Genomic DNA, 20,080 nt, shown 5'->3' with positions numbered 1-20,080 from the left:
GATTCGGTGGGCGGTGTTCTGTTGGCGTGGCGGTGGAGCAACCTCCACTTCCCTGCCGCCCGCCAGTATGGCTGTTGGCGGCTCTCCGTCCGTAAAAGGATTGAGGGCAGCCAACAGTCATAATACGCCGAGCGGCAAACCACCACTACTGGCGGTCTTCCGCACGGCGGTCCCTCAGCGGTCTTGTAAAAAGAGCGCTGAGGTTGTAATGACCACCTATATTCTTCAAAGCATTGCCAGTGCATCTCTGAGTAGGAAATCTAATTATGAAGAGGGTAAATGGAAGGTAAGATATTACCAAAGAGAAGGCAGATGAAAACAAACAAACACTGGACTAGAAACCTAGAAAATGAGCAAAATGGAGAGTTAGATGACATCTTCTTGAACAACTACAAGAAGATATATAATTCAGGCATAGAGATTTCTGGACAGGAAATTATAAGTTGTTTGACTAAATTAGCCATCCTGCAGCTGCATAGTGAACAAGCTCAAAAGGTGATGAACTTGTTTACAGAAGAAGAAATTAAGAACATAAAAATGGAATAAACATCTGGGTAAGCTAGAGGGGAGGATGGTCTTCGTATAGAGGTTTGCACAACCTTTATTCCACAATTAAGTAAACCTCTCTAGAAGCTGTTGAATCATATCCTCCCAGGAGGAAAGCCCCACTTCATTTAAAATTGGAGATATTGTGAGTCTGTTAAAACCAGGCATTTCTCAAAGAACCATCCTCATTCAGGCCCATAACAGTATCAAATAATGATAATAGGTTTTTGTTAATCTGATACCTAACAAGCTTGCAACAATATTAGGAATTTTAGTTTATCCAGACCAGAATGGCTTAGTTCCTAAAAGAAACATTGTGGCAAATACCTACTACTTTACAGAAACCATTGATCTGCTTCATATACAGTGAGTGCCCGCAGTAATAATAAAGCACCTGCAGTCACAATATTACTGGATGCCAAAAGGCCTTTGACTTTGTGGAGTGGAAAGGTGTATTCAATACCTTAAGAACATGGGTTTCATCTGTCATTTATCAGATTAATAAAAAAATTATATACAGGAGCAAAATCATCAATTGTTATTGGTGCTGGGAAGATTCCGAAAGTACACATATCTAGGGGCACATGCCGGAGGTACTCATTAGCTCCATTGCTTGTTGATCAGTTTACAGAACCATTGATTATAACCTTAAGTAGCAACCAGAACATGCAAACTCCAACTGAAAGAATGAGGAGATTAAAACTCATTGCAGATTATATGGTACTGTTTTAGAAAGCAGATCAGAAAAATATGGCCCAGGCGTTGCAGCTAGTAACCACATTCACAAATTTGGAGGGCACATAGAACAAAAGAGATCCTTTCAAGTTCCATACTACTAGGATATCATAAAAACTAAAAACTATTTTGAAGTTTGGATTATGGAGGCATTGGAAGACCTATACAATAATAATTTCAAATAATTACTTAAAGTTGCCATACTCGATTAGCGAACATTTCACCACAGAACAAACACCTACTCACTCTCTATGTTAGTGTTTTCCCACCATCCCCTATGTGCCCTGGTTCCACTTCAACCCTGCTGATGGGCATTTTGCCACTTTCTACTGCAGTACTGTTTAATTAGGCACTGCAGTGCAGATGGTGAAATGCCTATCAGCAAGAATGATGCAGCATAAAGTCCACATACAGCAGGAACCATTGAAAAATGTAACCATCTTTGAATATTTTTTATAGGACACATTGATTTAGCAAAGATGTCCATGTTCTCACTGTTCATTTTTGCCTTCTCCATGATACCCTGTGCCTTCAGGCTATTCAGGCTAAATATTTCTTAAAGAAATAATGACCAACAATATTATTTGTTGGCAGAACAAACAGAAGATAAGTATTAACAAATCCTCAAATAGCCTAATCTATAGGATTTGTTTTTACCTTTTGTTTTTTAGAGTCTACTTTGACAGAGCTACTATACAACACATTATGAGATACGTCATACTCTGTAATCAGTTCTCCAATGGTTGTCAATGTTGATAATGGTAAAACCTGGTAAGACAAGCAAGTCTTGAACTTCCACTTTTTCTGAAGCAGGTACAAAGCCCAAAACTAGCTTGGTTAAAGAAATTGCGTGAAATCCAGAAAGGAAGAATAGCATTTTATATATCATGCAGAAATGACTGAGATAATGTAGAAATTTGGGTCATATTTAGAGAAAGGCATCCTGAAGAGATAGGAAAGATTTAATATGGACTTAATAAGGACTTCTTTTATTAGATCAAATTTTCCATTGGACTATGTAAAGAACTGGGCAGGGACAGATATTGGCAAATATATATTCAAATCGCCAAATGAAAAATGTAATCTTGATGACCAGTAACATACATTAAATCCAGAGGATTTAGGGCTTGAGTTAGAGTTTGGCAGATGGAGTTACTCTGTAACAAATGTGACGGATATCTTGTCTGCTGTATTACAATCCCATTATATCCTATGGGAATCGTAATACGGTGGATGGGATATCCTTCACGTTTGTGACGCAGTAATCCCTCCACCAAACTCTAAAAATGCTTTATTGAGGGACTGGAAAATAGTAGGCTACATTATTGTGACCAAACCACAGCAGGGAAAAAACTTAGCAGATATGTGGACTACGAAACCTAGGCTAACACTCACTGAGGAATCATGGTCAGAAAGTTGTGAATACACTTTTTAGGTTTTAAAGGGGGCAAATTTCAGTTGAATGCAGTTAATTGTGAATTGCTGTTTATATCTGACACCATAAAAGTTACTTAAATATAGCCCATTAATCTCTGAAGAATACCCAATATCTCGCGAGGAGAGTATAGGGGGGGCTAGTCACATATAATATGACCCTGTCTATAGACGTTTTTTGGCTATACATCTGCAGCATTTTCTCTAAGGTGGTAGGGTACACACAGGAAAATCACAGTATTAGCTTTGTTAGAATACATACCTACAGAAAATAAAAATCCGAAGCAAGCTTGGTATACGGTGTACATAGGGGCGCTGGTAGTGCACTCTTTACTTGCCCAGAAATCGAAAGAACCTCCCAAATACAGTTTCGCAATGGGTCCAAAAAATGTTAAGAGCAAAGGGACTAGAGCAAAGCTTTGCCGAAATTGCCAGCACTATGCCCCCCTTAATGTACGATGTTTAGAAAATCTTAAAAAGCAAAAATCATGAATTTAAATTTAAATATGTGTTATTTTATGGTCAGTAAAAAATAGCTAGGATGTTTGGAATGTTTCGTAAGCAGTACGCTAACTCAGTGTATTAATGAGGATGGATTATACCAGATAAATATTTTTCTGCAGAGGATGGAGCAAAAACTTAACTAAGTAGAAGGTTTTCTGCAAATATGAAATATATTGCCTGATAGGGCCAGTACTACATCTCAATAGGCGCTAACCTGAAAGTTGTAAAGAGAATAAGAGGAACATGATTTAAGTAGTCAGAATAAGGAGAGCCACTGAAGTCAAAGAAAAACCAGAAGAGCACCCTTCACCCATGCCCAGACTTTGAGTATTGAAGTAAAGAACTTGTCAGTAGTGACATATGTTGAAAAAGGGTTCTTGTGGGTGACAGCAGGAAAGATGGGACTCCGCCTCTTTGTTCACGGACTTGAGAGCCCCATCAGACAATGTACACATAAAGGGACAGGTCACAGTTGTTACAGAGGAGAGTGGGCTTGGGTGGATCTTGTTGAACCTGTAAGTACTGTAGGAGATTTACACTTCACATTAGCTCACAAGGCTCTGCTATGCCTCCTTTGCTTTTCTTCTTTTTCACTAGGGGAATGCAAGAGGTATAATTGGAGGGGAATAGTCATTTAGTTTCGCAGAGTATAAAATCACGTAGCTTTTAGTCTAATGAGATGTATGGCCACTAAAACCGGCATGGTTGACAAGTATATATAACTCCTCAGGAATGTTCCCAGCACCCTGCTTTTTGGATGGCCGAGTTTATTTCTGCGTAAATGTATTCTCTACCCAGCAGTTTTCTATGTGCTGTGCTCGGGATCAGGAATTCAGTTTATTTTACTTAAGTGCGTAGGGCTGCCTCTATTGGTGACAGTCCCCCTCATCAGGAGAAGGAGGATCCTTACAGGGCTTTGCCAGGCTGATGATGTTACGCCCCTCAGGGCTGTGAGATCTTTAGCCCGGCAAACCATGGCTCAGTCTGCCAGGTGCCTTCTCATTGGTGCATGTAAAGTGCCTGGATGCCTGTCCCTGACATTGTGAGTGTCGTCAGGCTGACCTTTTCCTCAGCCTGACAGACACTCATCATGCTTTGAAAAAGAGGGTAGTGGGTGGGCTGGAGGGTTGAGGGGGTAGACCCCTTCACCTGTTGTAGGAGGCCGACTCTCTATGCTGTATGCAAAACCATGTGCACTGTGCAGAGTGTCCGGGCAACCACATGTTGTTTTACAGAGGTAAAAACTAGACCACCTAATGCTCTAATGTGTTTGGTAGCTTGGTCGAGCAGGTAGACCAATCTTGGAGAAGTGCAAAGCATTTGTTGTACTCACAGTATCAATAAAAATGGCCACACACTCAAAGGAATAACGTGAGCCCAACTTACAAAAAATACTTCAGTTATAAAAATTTTAAGACCAAGATCGTCAAAATCAGATAAGTACTTTTCAAGTTATGATTTTTCAAATCTTGGAAAGTGTCTCACTTTTGTGCATAATTACACACCACCGGAATCAATGGGGAAAACTTTCAAAATACATATAAAATCAGGCAATGTGTTTATCAATGTGTCCTTTTGTTTTATGTCGAGGTCTTCAAGAGGTCCTGTGGGCCAGCTGGGGAAGTTCGGTGGTTCCTGGCTTAGGCAGGAGCAGCTGCTGAAAAGTCCTTGGAGCTGGTGCAGGACCACCGCGGGGGATCACTTGGAAAAGCAATGCACAGATGGACTTCAAGGTGAGTCCAGTGGGTCCCCTTGGAGTCTAGAGCACACCTGATTCTCCAGTGCGGGGCCCAGGGAGGCCCAGTGCAGAGCAGATAGGTGAGCCAAGAGCTGAGCACAAAGGTGCACTTGGAAGTAGTAGGCAGGTCACTTTAAGGGTGTATTGCAGGTCAGCGGGGCCACTCTGGGGGTGGTTATTACTTATCCTAAGGTCCATTGACTGGGGCTTGCCCCTGGTCTTTTTGGAGTCTGGAATGACTTTTCTTCTGTGTGGCCAATGTTGGGGGTTCAGTACCCCTGCCTATTGCACGTTTCAGCCACTGGGGGGTTGCAATGCCACCAAATGTGGCACACCTGCAAGTTTTGCCCTTTGGTTCTGTTGGCTGAAATTTGGTCCAGCTGCTAGGCCTGTTTCCCTGAACAGTGGCCGGTCAGTGAACTGGACTTCACTGGGCTATTGCTTCTTTGTTGCAGGGAGGGACAATGGGGGCTTGCAATGGGGCAGCCATTTGCTGCTAGCAGCAGGGCTGGGGGTCGAGTTTTAGGGCGGTAAGCCCTTTGAAGCTCATGGGCAGGGCTGTGCACATTCCTGGTTGAGGAGGTGTAACCCCTCTGCCCAGGAAGGGCTTTGTTCTCTAGACCCAGAGAGCACAGGCACTCACCCCAGGGTTCCAGAATCTTGCCTGGTGGTGGCAGGCTGGTTGTGACTGGCCAGCAACCATGACAGGGTAGTTAGCTTTTTCAGGCGGCACATCTAAGGTGGCCCCTAAGTATATTTTGCAATGAATCCAATACTGGTACCGGTTTGGATTTATCATTCTGAGTTGTTTGATACCAAATAACCCAGGGTGCAGAGTGGCCATCGTGTAGCTGTGAAACTTGTACTGACCAGAGTCCAGCACATGCATGTTAAATGGCTGCTCTGTTCACTTACTATCCCCCAGGTTTGGCAGGGACACAGTAGGGGCATACTCCTCATGCATCTAAGCCCACACATGCAGTATAGTGCACCCTGCCTTAGGGCGGGAAGACCTGTCGGAAGAGTGACTTACCTATATTGCATGCAGTGTGTAGTGGACAGGGCACACAGTCAGTTTTGCATTTTGGGATTGCACCAGGACACTCAATCTGCAATTGTCCCAGAGGGTGGCACAATCTGTGCTGCTGCCCTTAGAGGCCTACCATTAGTACCCCATGCCCTGGGTACCTACGTACTATTTTCTAGGGTCTTATAGTGGTAGCTAAAGGTGTTGCCAATTGTTGCCAATTGTGCCAATGCATCACAACAGTCTTGGGAACGAGATCTGGCCCAGGGAACCTGGTTAGCAGGGGCCCTGAGGACTAACAACTTAGAAACCACATCAAATATGAGGCAAAAAGTGGGGGCTAATCATGTCAAAAGAGGCACTTTCCTACACCTGAAATGATGGGCCACCTCTGTAAGTTTCACCCACTCGAGATGTGGCCCCAGTACTCCACCTAGTAAGTGAAAAGAATTGTCAAAGATTATAGCAATGTCCCTGCTTTCTATTTCAATTGCGTGTGTGGACATTGCTCCATTTTTTGATATGATGAACTAAATGAAATGTGACTTGGCAGATACTGACAAGTGCTGCCCAGCTCGAAGTTCAATGTTTGAAAAGCAGTGGCAAGAATATTTGCTTTAGATTGTTGAATGACTCATAAACTATGTTCCTGCATGGTCATGTGCGTAACTGTATCAAGGACAAACTGATATTACATGAAACCACCCTTACTTTATTACAAATGCCTCTGTTGAACATGCCGGATAAAGACAAGACTCAGTGAAGAAACACTTACTTGTAATATATTAATAGAGGCAGGATGAACAGTATTTGGAAGATGCAGCGAATTAAACTTATTTCCACCGAGTGGACATTTTCGACCTTCTTTACCAATAAGGCGCCAGTTGAGAATAAAAGGGTAGAAAATAAAGTAAATAGAATGCCAAGTCCGGGACATGGCTTCTTCTCAGTATCTGAAAAAAAAGGAAGGTCAAATTAGTTTAAGTAAAATGTGTTGTCGGTTACATTTGTTTTTATTGAAATCAAATACATTATAATATGTTCATTTGTTTCTCCTGCGGTATCTGAGTGCTGAATAACAGAGGCTGTATATATACACTGTGACCCTGGGGTGCAAAGGTCGTGTGCACTTGCTTTTGTGTGCTACTGGCTTATTGTTCCTAAATAAGAGGCCGCAGAGGTTTGTGCGTCCCCTTTTGTAATACTGATAGCACTGGTAGACATGTAGCTCTAGCGCTGTTATGAGAAGGTATGCCTTCGTATGCATAGGGGAATCTCTTCCTCTACCCTAGCACTACATTATGGACTCGTGAGTAGACTCATGCACAGACACAAACAGGCTCTTAGGTGGTACATTCACAGCGCGCCACAAAAAGTTCTTAAGGCAGCCTTAAGGAGGGGTGCAATGGGGTCCCTTGGACACTCAGTCATTCCCCTGCAGGCGGGTGGACTCACTCACAGCACCCGACTGCAGGGGGGTCTCTCTCTGTTCTTTAAATTGCAAGCACAAAGAAACTCAGAGGGGCTTTGAAGTAGCCGCTCCATTTTTCACTGAATATGCTGCCCCATGGCAGCACAAGTTCACGCCTATCCTGAGGGCAGCTATTCAAGAAATTATGCTAACATTTGGATGCAAGCATATCAAGCAAAAGAACAACTTTTATTTTGCCTTTTTTACAGCTAGGGCCAGATAGAATTTGCTAAGACCTGCGTGTTTCAGGGCGCTTGTTTTAACAGGATTAATCAGTATGAATGATATACATTAAATTCAATTGATAAAGCACACTGTTACCCAGTGCTGGGTGTCCTGGTGCTGGAACCGTCTAACAGCAGAAAAAAGCAGAAGGAAAAAAAAACGTACAAACTAAAAAGCAGAGCACAGCAAAGGAGGAACTCCACTCTAGAGCTTCACAGTCAGTTATTGAAAGGAACTGCCCTTTGCCAAGTATTGAATATGGAAAACGACCACAAGACTGGCAGATGCCAAATGCAGGGCTCAGTTGGAGCATACCTGCAAACAAGTTTTGCAGATACACGCGGTCCTTAGATGGAGTACCTTGAGACTGGAACAGAGAGCTTTGAATTGCCAGTGTTTGACAGTAGGAAGCCAGAGCACGATGCGAGATGTGGAGTGATGTAATAGATTTTTCTCAGGTTTAAGATGAGGCGGACAGCTGCATTCTGAACTAGTTGAAGTTGATTAAGAGATTTAGGAAGGCTAGATATATGACAGCCCCTTGAACTCAGACAGGGGGCCTAAATACCCATGCTGGAGTTCTGAATCTGAACAAGCATTAAAAATGACTTTAAAGTTTGTTTTTATCTTGTCACATTGGCTGTGCATTCACAAACAGAGGTCAAATGTCAGTCTAGTCTTCTGACAAATTACTGGTTATTCTTTTAACATGGAGAATATGGTCTTTTTTTTCTTTTACTTACTATGTAGTGTGAGGATTTTGTAAAGAGGACTATGTGAAAATCTTTCAGGTGTGAAAGGAAAGGCTGGACATTGTTTTCTTCTAAAACACAGCAAAATGTGAGTATCTATATATGAATTGTATAGACATTTAACAAAACATAAACAGGACAGCAAAAATAAAGCTCTTTTTTCTAATTCTAAAGTGTGATGAAAACAAAGATGTTAATAGGGTCCAAACAAATCAAGACACCTCACTGGGTGATGCACAAATGACTAATATTCACTTAAACCCAATTTCAACACATAGGTGTTCACTATGACTTTGGCAGGCTTCCATGAAGACCGCCAAAGCCGCGGGCACCAGAAGACCGCCAGTGCTGGCGGTCTTCCACCCACCATATTACGGGTACTGCTGGATTTCCACCACACTTTGGGTGGAAATCCGGCAGTACTAGTGCTGGCGGGTTGAGGTGCTGGGGAGTTTCTACCATTGGCCCTGCCTCACCAGGAGGACACAGCCCGCAGCATTATGTGCAATAATACAGCGTGGCGGTGTCCTGATGGCTGGGCGCTGCCGGCAGTGGAAGCGCCAGTTCCCTTTCTGGACGACCTCCTCCCCGGACCAGGTAAGTTGATCATCCGACAGGGGAGTATAGTGGAAGGGTGGGGTTGTTGTGTGTGCATGTGTGAGTGTGTGTTGTCTGTGTGTGTGCAATAATGTGTGTATGCGTGTCTGACTGTAGAAGTGAGTGCGTGTAATCATGTAAGTGTGTATGCATGTGTGTATAGGAGTTTGAGTGTTGTGGTGAATGCAAGTATTAGTGTTGTGGTGAATGGGTGTTTGTGTGCATGTGAGTATGCGTTTTTGGATCGGTGTTAGTATGCATGGTTGAATGCCTGTATGAGTGCTGAGGTGAATGTAAGTATGGATGCGTGTGAGTCAATGAGCGTTTGTAAGTGGAGGTGAATGAGTGTATGTGTGGTGTGTGTGGGTGTCTGTGTGCATATACATGTATGCGGGGAGGGGAAGCTGTGTCTGAATCGGGAGTGCTGTACCTGGAGGGAGGGTGGCAGGGTTTAGTGCATGCTGGGGTGCTGTACCTGGAAAGGGTGTGGGGGGAAGGGGGCACTGTGTTTGGAGGGGGTGGAGGATTTAGTGCTTGCTGTGGGGGGGGGAGTCGTCTACCGGTGACAGGGACAAAATTCTCTGTCACCGGTAGCCTTTCTACCAGGGTTTTTGTGTTGGTGCTACCGCCGCTGAAACCCTGGTAGAAAGGCGGCTCCTAATACTGCTGGTGGTCTTCTGTGTACCAACGGGTCGGAGATGCTGATCTCCGCCCCAGCGGCTCCGACTGCCATGGCAGTATGAGTGGAGATGTGGCGGGTTGGCAAAGGCCAACCCGCCACACTCATAATGTGGCAGTCTTCACCGCCAGCCTGTTGGCAGTTAAACCGCCACCTTTAACCTGGCGGTCAGAAGACCGCCAGGGTCATAATAACCACCATTATCATTTGTATGGTATAAGGTTTTAACAGTAAAATTGTATGTCTGTGTAAATTTAGCGGTCATTTCAATGGGAAATGTGTTGTCTGTAAATGACAGTGGCTACCATACCATGACTTCTTAATATACTTGTTACAGTGTGCACCTAATTGCAACACCAGCTACATACTACAACCTTACCACTTTCCTTCTGAATGGACATGGCTCATTTGTGACATTTGTTCTTTGTGTGATGCTTGTATTTTATCAGAATCTCTATGATTTCTTTGATGTGACAATTGTTCCAGCACCACCGCTGTATAGGGACACAAAAGCTCTTTCAGCACTGGGAGCTTGCTATTAGCTCTGCCTGACTCCCTCAGGAGCAGGAGTCAGATGCTGAGCAGCAGAATCTACAGAAGCACCTGTGGCGGCATTGCAAAAGCCGCATTGTGCACCAACTGAATGGCTGAGCAGGCCACATGTTCACTTTTGTAAATGTAGAGTGCGCCATTCAGCCCTGGCTGCCTGACACCAACAAAGGTCAAACAAGAAGTTATACCCATGTTGCTGAGTGGCTTCTGAAGAAAAGATAGCTGGGTGGGTGACAGGTGAGGGGTGTTAGTAAAAGACCACAGACTTACTAAGAACAGGATGCTGGAACTGAGAAAATTAATGACTTGAGTGTTTTTGGTTTATTTTATGCTAAATAAATGTACAGCAAACAAGTTCTTGGGGTATCATTTTACTGTGCACCATTTTGTAGTATCTACTATGTCCTTCTTGTGTATGATTTCCCTATAATCCTCCTGAAGCCAGAAGAGCTATCTGGTCAAGCCTCAAAGAACTTTGCAATGAGTCCAACTCCTGCCTAGGATTGAGTTCTACATTTTCATCAGCTTTGGGCCATCTGTGTACAAACTGTCATTTTAATAGGTTACAGCTGATGAGGACCTCTGCCTGCTGCATATCCTTGTAGAGGGCACTCACAATGCCCATAAAGTCCTACTCCTTACCAGTGGCAGTTTGAAGTATATTCTCTAAAGAGACTCAATAAACAACAACTGACAGTCTTCCATGAACAATGGAATCTGGGGACAAACCAAAGGAAGTAATTTTAATGAGAGCCAGAGATGCAGAATTAGGATTTTGGGTTGCATAAGAAGCTTATATCAGGAGTATGAATAAATCAAAAGGTGTTCCATTATAAAAGCCTAGAGTATAACTGGAGCTCCTTTTGGAGGGGGGTAGATTTTGAAGCACTAACTCTCTAACAGTACTTTGGCATGGAAGAAGAAGCCTATCAAACAGACACTTTGGCATTGCAAGGGAAATGGGAGAAAGCAGTTGTTCACCAATATATTTATGTATGTAGTTATTTTTATATAGCACAGGCATACCCAAAAGTGTTAGAGTGCTTTATAATAAAACGTAGATCATTACATAAGTTAAAACGTAGATCATTACATAAGTTTCAAAATGACAAAATAGTAGTTTTTTTACATATGGCACAGAACTACAGTTGCTTGTTAGAGAGGGTTCAAGATTACAGAATAGCAGATCATTTTATAAGGCATAGAATTACTGCTGTTTGAGGATGAAAGTAGTATAAGTAGGAGCAGTGAGCAGGTTATCAACTGATGAGGTAAAATTAAACAGTGGTAATGCAGTTAACATGAGCATTAAATGTGAGAGCACATTTCCAAAGGAGAGGTTAGCTAAAGAGAACATTATATTTGAAAGCACATTTCCAAAGGAGCGGTTAGCTTAAGGGAACATTATATGTGAGAGCACATTCCCACAGGAGAGGTTAAATATGTGGACTTTTAGAAAAAATGTCTTTGAAGGAGAAGTGTTTTCAGCTCTGTTTTAAAGATCGCCAATGAGGTGGTGATGGGTATGTTCAGAGGTAAGGAGTTCCAAGTTGTGGTCACATTTCCTGAAGAAGATTGTGCCATGAGTCCTTCCTTTTAAAAGGTTGGGGGCTCACGCAACAGAGCTTCTGCATTTTGTGATGGTCTGGTGCCTCCAAATAGCTTAAATGTGATCACTAGTTAAACAAGAAGCGAATAAGTAAAGTGCCTTCTGGGTGATACAAGCCAACTTGAATATGGCCCTGGCTTCAGTGTGCAGCCAGCAAAGAGTAAGCAGCACAGGAATTCCTTTTGGCCCATAGACAATATCTGCCACTGAATGTAGGATTGATTTCAGAAGAGTGAAATGGGCCTTTGGAAGACCAATCAAGAAAGATTTACACTAGCCGATTCTGGAGAGCACCAATGATTGAACAAGAGGTCTATGATCAGAAAGCAGGCTGCAAGTTGTGTTGCAAGCAATAATGGACTCCAGCGAAGCTGAAGGACATTCTCAAAATCTTGAAACCTCTGCAGGAGGATGTGAGGACAGAAGAGGGCCTTGCAACTTCCAGAAAGAAATCCAAACCATGGACAAAGGACCACCCCTACTGGTACAGAAAATTAGTAGTTTTTTATGGAAGCAAACGTAGGCCATGTGCTCAGGGAGGCTACAACTATGCTAACAAAGTTGTGTGTAAAAAATCGCAATAGTCAAATATCAACTCTTAAGGCCTCTGTCTTAGTGCTCAAACAAAATGTGCCTTGTTTGCATCACCATACCCCACATGACTCTGACAGCATAACATCATGTGCTCACCATCTGAACTCTAAGAAAGCAGGGAGATAACACACCAGCCTGCCAATTACAACATCACTCGCAGAAGATCACTTCATCCCCATGCCTAGTCTTCAGAGGGCGACAGTCTGAACCTCCAGTGCTATTATGGCACACATTCTGCCCACTGAACCATTCGAAGTAGAAGGAGCACCTTTCTGTGCAAGGGCCCAGGTGGAGAAACTGTCTAGAAAGGGAGGAGCTGTATTTTGAGGCCACTCAAGACCAAAATGAGAAGAAAAGGGCATGCTTCTTCATCTAGGACGCAAAAACGTACATAGAATCTCGAAAACCATGACAGAAGCTACCCCAAAACTGCATGCAACACTCATGGCAGCTCTTAATTCATACTTTGAACCAATGGCCATTCGGGACTATGAAAGATTTATCTTCCGCCTGGTAAGACAACATGCAGAGAAATCGATTGAAGCTTTTTACACCCGACTAAAGGAGTTAGTGAGCACCTGCAGATTTGCGGATGAGAAGGAAGAAATCAGAGGCCAGATAATCCAAGGGTGCGCATCAGTGAAGCTTTGTGAGTGCATCTGCAGGAATATGGCAATTCCCTAGCAGATATTTTAACCATGGGTAGGACTAAGGAATTATCCAAAGTCCATGCATCCAACATGGAAGCTGCTCCCAACAGGTAGTGGAGACAGAACCTTCCAATGCAGTTCTGCCAGAGAAAAGTCCCAGGAAACCCAAGAAAACCACAGCAACACTGTGGGCATGTGGGTATTGAGAAAGTCCCTCACACCGTCCAGCGGACTGCCATGTGAAATTCAAAATAATATGCAGGATGGGGAAGGTACAACCACTTTGCAAAGTTTGTCGCTCAAGCAAAGGACAAGCACCTTGTACCTCTGTCAATGCCCTACCTGAAGCGCAAGCAAGCAACAGCGACATAGACAATGACAAGGCTGCAGAGCACACAGTTTACTCTTACTTAACCGTAGGCACAGCCTCGCAGTCACAATGCCATCGACCCCAGTGTCAAATATCCGCAGGAGTGCACCTGATACTAGCCACCGTGGACACAGGGTCATCCATAAATCTAATGCCAGCAGAAGCCTACCAAACACTCTAGCTTGCTCCGTCTCGCCAGAAAGCTGCGATGAGAGTGTTCGCATTCAGACGACAAGCCTATGCTGTTGAGAGGTAAATTTCAAACTCCCATCACCCATGGATCTCAATCCATAGATACTATGGTCTATGTCATGGAAGAGGGTCATGGCATGCTGCTTGGATGTCCTACTGCCGAACTGCTAGGAATAGTCACCTTCTCCTTTGAAGTCCATCAAGAAACAGTGTTTCATATCCTGGCAGAGTTCCCAGTAGCCCTGAGGCATTGACAAACCGCCTTTCACCGAGGCCTCGGGTGGAGAAAGAATTGGAGAAGTTGGTAGCAGCAGAAACAACTGAGATGGTGTTAGGGCCCACCCCAGGGGTTTACCCTATCTTAGTGACCCAGAAACTGAAGCAACCTGGCAAGTTACAGATATGTGTAGACTTGAGGCTCCCCAACGTGACAATAAAAAGGGAATGTCATTTGGCTCCCATGATTTAGAATCTGACCAGAGAACTGAATGGAGCCAGCTGGATTGCGGAATTCTTGTACTGACGTCAGTACAAAAACTAGCAGATACGAGACTCTGGACTCACCCTCCACAAAATAAAATGTGAGTTCCTGACACAACGACTTTACTTCTTCGGCTACACGTTTTGAGCATAGTGAGCAGCACCTGACCCTGAAAAGGTGAGAGACATCAAAGAGGACCCCCCGACGTCCGCCATGTCTGAGGTCTGTAGCTTTCTGGGCAGAGTCAATTATTGTGGATGATTCATCAAAGACTTGACACTGTTGGCACAACAACTCCATGACCTCACCAAATCTGGAGTGCCCTCGCAATGGGGCATAGAACAGGAACGTGCCTTTTAGGCCACCAAAGATGCCCTCTTGGCAGACACAACACTGATGTACTTTGACCCTCAAAAGGAAATCAACATAGCCATGGATGCTGGTCCAAAAGGCCTAGGAGCAGTACTAATGCAACAATCAGATGAAAGAGAATTGGCCCCAGTGGAATTTGCGAGCCAATCTCACACAGTGACCAAACAACGGTACTCACAAATTGAGAAGGAGGCAATAGCCGTATATTGGGCAACCGCCATTTCCACTTATATGTATGTAACAACCGTTCGTGGTCAACACAAACCCCTCATTCCACTCTTTAGAGGGACGGCGTCCAAGCCATCATCCACAATCGAGAAGTGGATGCTGCAACCTCAAGAATAGAACTGTCGGGTAGAATACCGTTCTGGGACAAAAAACATTCTGCAGATTATCTGTAGAGACATCCCCATGCAGCTACCCCCGAAGAAGAAGAGGAAGTGAATGAGACTGAAGAATATTTAAGGTACATTGCTGATCACTCCCGCCCTCTTTCCATCTCAGTGGAGGCCATATGTAAAGTCACGGCCCAGAACACAGCAACAGAAAAGAGAAAATATTTAAGAAGTTAGGGGTTTTAGAAAAAGCTTTGCTTTGGTAAATAACACACTTTATCTGAAAGTTAGAAACTTTTGAATTTTCTGACTACAAGGCAAAAGTAACAAGAAGGCTTATTTGGAACTAAAATGTTAAGGTTATGGGGCGCCAGAGTGTGGGGCTACAACGTGGCTGCACTGGTGTGAGGCTCTGCGAGACAAAGACAAACCAGGAATTTTGCATTTGCAGTACACATTAGGACCTGAAACAAAGAGCACCTGATTCTACTTACTGTAGTGTGTAGGTTGGTAGCCTTGCCACCTACTGCCGGGCTGTGAGACAGCGGTTATAATGAAGCTCTTCAAGCTGCCTGTTTGCCAACCTCACTCCATGAGGCATGACTCACCTCCCAGCACAGAGACCCCACCATCTTAGGTTTATACTGCCCTCTTGCGATACTCAACACAGATTACTAAATATTAGCCAAAACATTAGGCTGACCATCTGGCCCCGCTGATGCCTGTCCTTATACACCCAGATTAGAATGGGTTTGTCCTGGCCTGCAACACTTCCCTTAGCCTGTAGAGATTCTTCAGGACCCTGGAGCATGCCCCCGCACTGGCCACGTTCTAGCTGCCTTTAGCTGCTGGATATAAAAAAGTCATTTGGGTCCTTAGAATGGGACTGCCTGTTTGCAGTGCTTCCCCATTATTGCCAGGGCCCCTGTCTGGTGAAATTACTCTACTCCCACCCTCTAGCAAGAGTTAAAACCAGAGCCCATATCTCTGACCCTATCATGATATATAGGGAAACCCAACAAGGATGCCCGTTGTCTCCCCTACTCTTTTCTCTGGCCATTGAACTGCTAGCAGTAGCCCTCTGTACACACAGACAGGCCTTGGGAATCCCGCTGGGAGACGGGCTGCACTCTGTTTCACTCTACGCCGACAACTTACTCCTATATCTTCAAGACATACCTTCAGTTCCCCCAGACATAGTACCCATATTTGACAGGTTTGCAACAATCTCAGGACTCAGAGTTAACTAGGCTAAATCATGCCTTTACTCCTTTCATGCTTTCATCCTGGATCCTGCCTATCATGACAGGGGCACCCACCAGACCTGGGAAAACAGTAACATTCTGATACTTAGGTATCCATGTTTACCACAAACCTGCTGACCAGTTCAATGATAACCTTACCCGAAAGGGGTCCTCGATATGGGAGTAGTCAACATTTTGGAAATCAGTCCTCCTTTCTGTTGCAGGGCATATAGCTCTTGTCAAGATGGCAATGCTACCCCGTTTACTGTGTTATTTTGGCAGTCTCCCCCTTTAAACATCCCTAAATCCTTCTTTCATATACTTGAGGAGTACACAAGGGAACTTCTCTGGCACAACACTCGCTGTAGAGTGGTACTCCAAAAACTTCACTTGCCAACATCTGAGGGAAGGTTGGCTGTTCACAACTTCGAACCCTATTATTTAGCCTCTCAGTTACAATGGGTGGCCCGATGGTTGTCAGGACTTCAACTAGTAGGCATTGCAATGACAGGCCTGGCCTGGAGCTGCACTGCATATTACACCTATTTCATCCCTGCACCAAAATGACATCCTCTTCACTGTCATTACACATGGAGAGAGGAAGAGGGAGGAGGGGGGATAAATATGGAGGAACACTCCGTACTTAGCTCCCTATAATTCAAAATACACACGAAAGTACGGGGTTCTCTAAAAGCGGACGTCGCGGATATTAGCGTAGCCCTGGGTTGTATGTATTCCTATTTGGAAGGGTAAAGTCAGTGGAATGTCAGTTGGAAATTACTGAGTGGAACAGCGAGGGGTGGGAAGAAAGGGATTTCCTTTTACGGACTAGGTGGTCTCACACACTATATAGTGTCATGCTTCATCATTTGACCACCTAGACCCACCCAGGTAGGACAGTGCCACCTGGGCGGACTCAACCTCACTGTTAAAGGAACAGGAGGGAGTGCGTAAATAAACTTGTTTCTGGAAAGATCGGGATCCAGCTAATCTACTGAAAAACTAAAAACACCTAAGCAGACACCTGTGAAGAGCAACAAATTTAATGGTGGTGTCTGACTGGTGTAGTTAAAAAGGGGGGTTGGGACACCTCTGTGAGGACAAGGACTCACAGGGTCACCTAACTAATTACTAGCCAACATGTTTCTGCCCTCAAAAGTGAGCCAATGAAGGTCTTGGGGCATTCGTCAGGGCCTAGGATCCCTACGTCTCACGTTGGAGGAAAATACTCTATGGGGAAATCAAAGAGTGAGAAAATGAAAAATGAATGATCTACATTACCAAAGGAATTACCTTGAGGCGGCCTATGGGGAGAAAAACAATTAATTAGCACTCTGGTGGCACACAGCACTGCAAAACCAACCAACTACACACGTGTCAAGGGGATGCATTCATGCACGAAACACATATCTTCAAAAAAGGTAAAATACATGCGTGGAGTGACTGAGTGGGTATATCTACACAAGTGGACAGTCCTATCACTGCAGGGAATTATAGTTCTTACCCTTTTCTTAGAGGCAGCTAGCCTCTGGTATCCAGGAGGGGGAGTGTCCCCTTATAGTCACACACTAAGGGATAGAGATGAACATAAAGACGAAGTGAGGAGAGGAACAGAAGTAGGCAGAATAGATACAGAGGGAGCATTAGGGGGGGGAAGGAAAACAAGTTCCCATTAGGAACCCACTATTGTTGGTAGAAAAATACTGGTTAAGAGAAACCGAAGTGACTATAGACAAAAAAAGTAAGATTAAAAGCAATAAGGGCTTATCTGTGCTGCCTGTGATCCGGTATGCCACTCACTACATCAAAGGGGACGCTCGCCGTGCGCCTACTTCGTCCTCTCCTTGGACCGCTTGTGACAAGTGGCTGAGGGAGAACGGTCTATTTATGGCTGTAAGGAATTCCAGGTGCGCCCTGTTAGCGCGTAAATTGGAGTTCAATTGATGTTAATCTCCGCCGCGGGCCTCTTTGCGTTACTAGCCTCGATATGATTGCCGTAATGGCGGGCACACCGGCCAAGCCGGGACGCCGGCATGAATGTGATCGAGTGCAAAGGCGGGCCTCTTTAGGTTGATGGCCTCGATGTGCTTTACCGCACTGCGGGCGCCCCAGCCGTGCCGGGGCGCCAGCATGAATGCGGGCGAGTGCAAGGGTGGGGCCCGAGCCGGAAGATTCCGGCCCGAGCGCCACCAGCGGAAGGCTCGCGTTTCCAGTGACCGCTGGGAAATGTAGTTCCCAGCGGTCCCGTAGCCCGAAGGGCCAAGAAAGAGAGAAAAAAAGGGAAAAAAAGAAGAGGAAAACATGGGAAAGGATAAAGAAAAAGAAGGGGGGGGGGGGGGAAAAAGGGGGGACGAAAGAAAGGGAGGAGGGAGAGGGGGGAACAAAACGGACGGGGGGGGGGTTTGGGTGTTGTAGCAGAAATGCAACCGGGGGGGGGGGGGAAAGAGAGACAGAACGGGAAGAAAAAGGAAAAGAGAGGGAGGGAGGAGGTGACAACCAGGGGGGGGGGCAGTAGAAGAAAGGGGGGGGGGGGAAAACCAAAGGGGGGGGGGGGGGAAAAAAGGGGAGAGAAATAAAATAAAAATAATAATGATAAATAAAAATAAAAATAAAAATAAAAAGGCGAGAAAAAGAGAGGAGAGCGGGAGATGAAGGATTTTCTTTTTAGGGGGAAACGAAGAAGAGGGAAAGACATGGATAATGTAGAAGAAATGCAACCAGGGGGGGGGGGGAAGGGGAAGAAAAAGATAGAGCAGAAGCTTGCACTCGATCACATTCATGCCGGCGTCCCGGCTTGGCCGGTGCGCCCGCCATTACGGCAATCATATCGAGGCTAGTAACGCAAAGAGGCCCACGGCGGAGTACGGCCGAGCTTTCAGCGGCGGAGATTAACATCAATTGAACTCCAATTTACGCGCTAACAGGGCGCACCTGGAATTCCTTACAGCCATAAATAGACCGTTCTCCCTCAGCCACTTGTCACAAGCGGTCCAAGGAGAGGACGAAGTAGGCGCACGGCGAGCGTCCCCTTTGATGTAGTGAGTGGCATACCGGATCACAGGCAGCACAGATAAGCCCTTATTGCTTTTAATCTTACTTTTTTTGTCTATAGTCACTTCGGTTTCTCTTAACCAGTATTTTTCTACCAGCAATAGTGGGTTCCTAATGGGAACTTGTTTTCCTTCCCCCCCTAATGCTCCCTCTGTATCTATTCTGCCTACTTCTGTTCCTCTCCTCACTTCGTCTTTATGTTCATCTCTATCCCTTAGTGTGTGACTATAAGGGGACACTCCCCCTCCTGGATACCAGAGGCTAGCTGCCTCTAAGAAAAGGGTAAGAACTATAATTCCCTGCAGTGATAGGACTGTCCACTTGTGTAGATATACCCACTCAGTCACTCCACGCATGTATTTTACCTTTTTTGAACATATGTGTTTCGTGCATGAATGCATCCCCTTGACACGTGTGTAGTTGGTTGGTTTTGCAGTGCTGTGTGCCACCAGAGTGCTAATTAATTGTTTTTCTCCCCATAGGCCGCCTCAAGGTAATTCCTTGGGTAATGTAGATCATTCATTTTTCATTTTCTCACTCTTTGATTTCCCCATAGAGTATTTTCCTCCAACGTGAGACGTAGGGATCCTAGGCCCTGACGAATGCCCCGAGACCTTCATTGGCTCACTTTTGAGGGCAGAAACATGTTGGCTAGTAATTAGTTAGGTGACCCTGTGAGTCCTTGTCCTCACAGAGGTGTCCCAACCCCCCTTTTTAACTACACCAGTCAGACACCACCATTAAATTTGTTGCTCTTCACAGGTGTCTGCTTAGGTGATTTTAGTTTTTCAGTAGATTAGCTGGATCCCGATCTTTCCAGAAACAAGTTTATTTACGCACTCCCTCCTGTTCCTTTAACAGTGAGGTTGAGTCCGCCCAGGTGGCACTGTCCTACCTGGGTGGGTCTAGGTGGTCAAATGAT

General features: G+C 44.8%; 1 protein-coding gene across 1 annotated transcript in view; it reads right to left on the bottom strand.

The window, feature by feature from the left end:
- SLC35G1 (solute carrier family 35 member G1) overlaps positions 1–20,080 on the bottom strand; it is an 86,088-nt gene that overhangs the window by 19,639 nt on the left and 46,369 nt on the right. Inside the window, exon 2 of the mRNA XM_069239846.1 lies at positions 6,760–6,937. Within this exon, the coding sequence (XP_069095947.1) occupies positions 6,760–6,937 (178 nt within the window). The remainder of the gene's footprint in view (positions 1–6,759; positions 6,938–20,080) is intronic.

This window comes from Pleurodeles waltl, chromosome 6 (genome assembly GCF_031143425.1).
Source record: "Pleurodeles waltl isolate 20211129_DDA chromosome 6, aPleWal1.hap1.20221129, whole genome shotgun sequence".
Lineage (NCBI taxonomy): Eukaryota > Metazoa > Chordata > Amphibia > Caudata > Salamandridae > Pleurodeles > Pleurodeles waltl.
The sequence above is the reverse complement of the archived record's forward strand: the minus strand, read 5'-3'. Positions and strand labels throughout refer to the sequence as shown.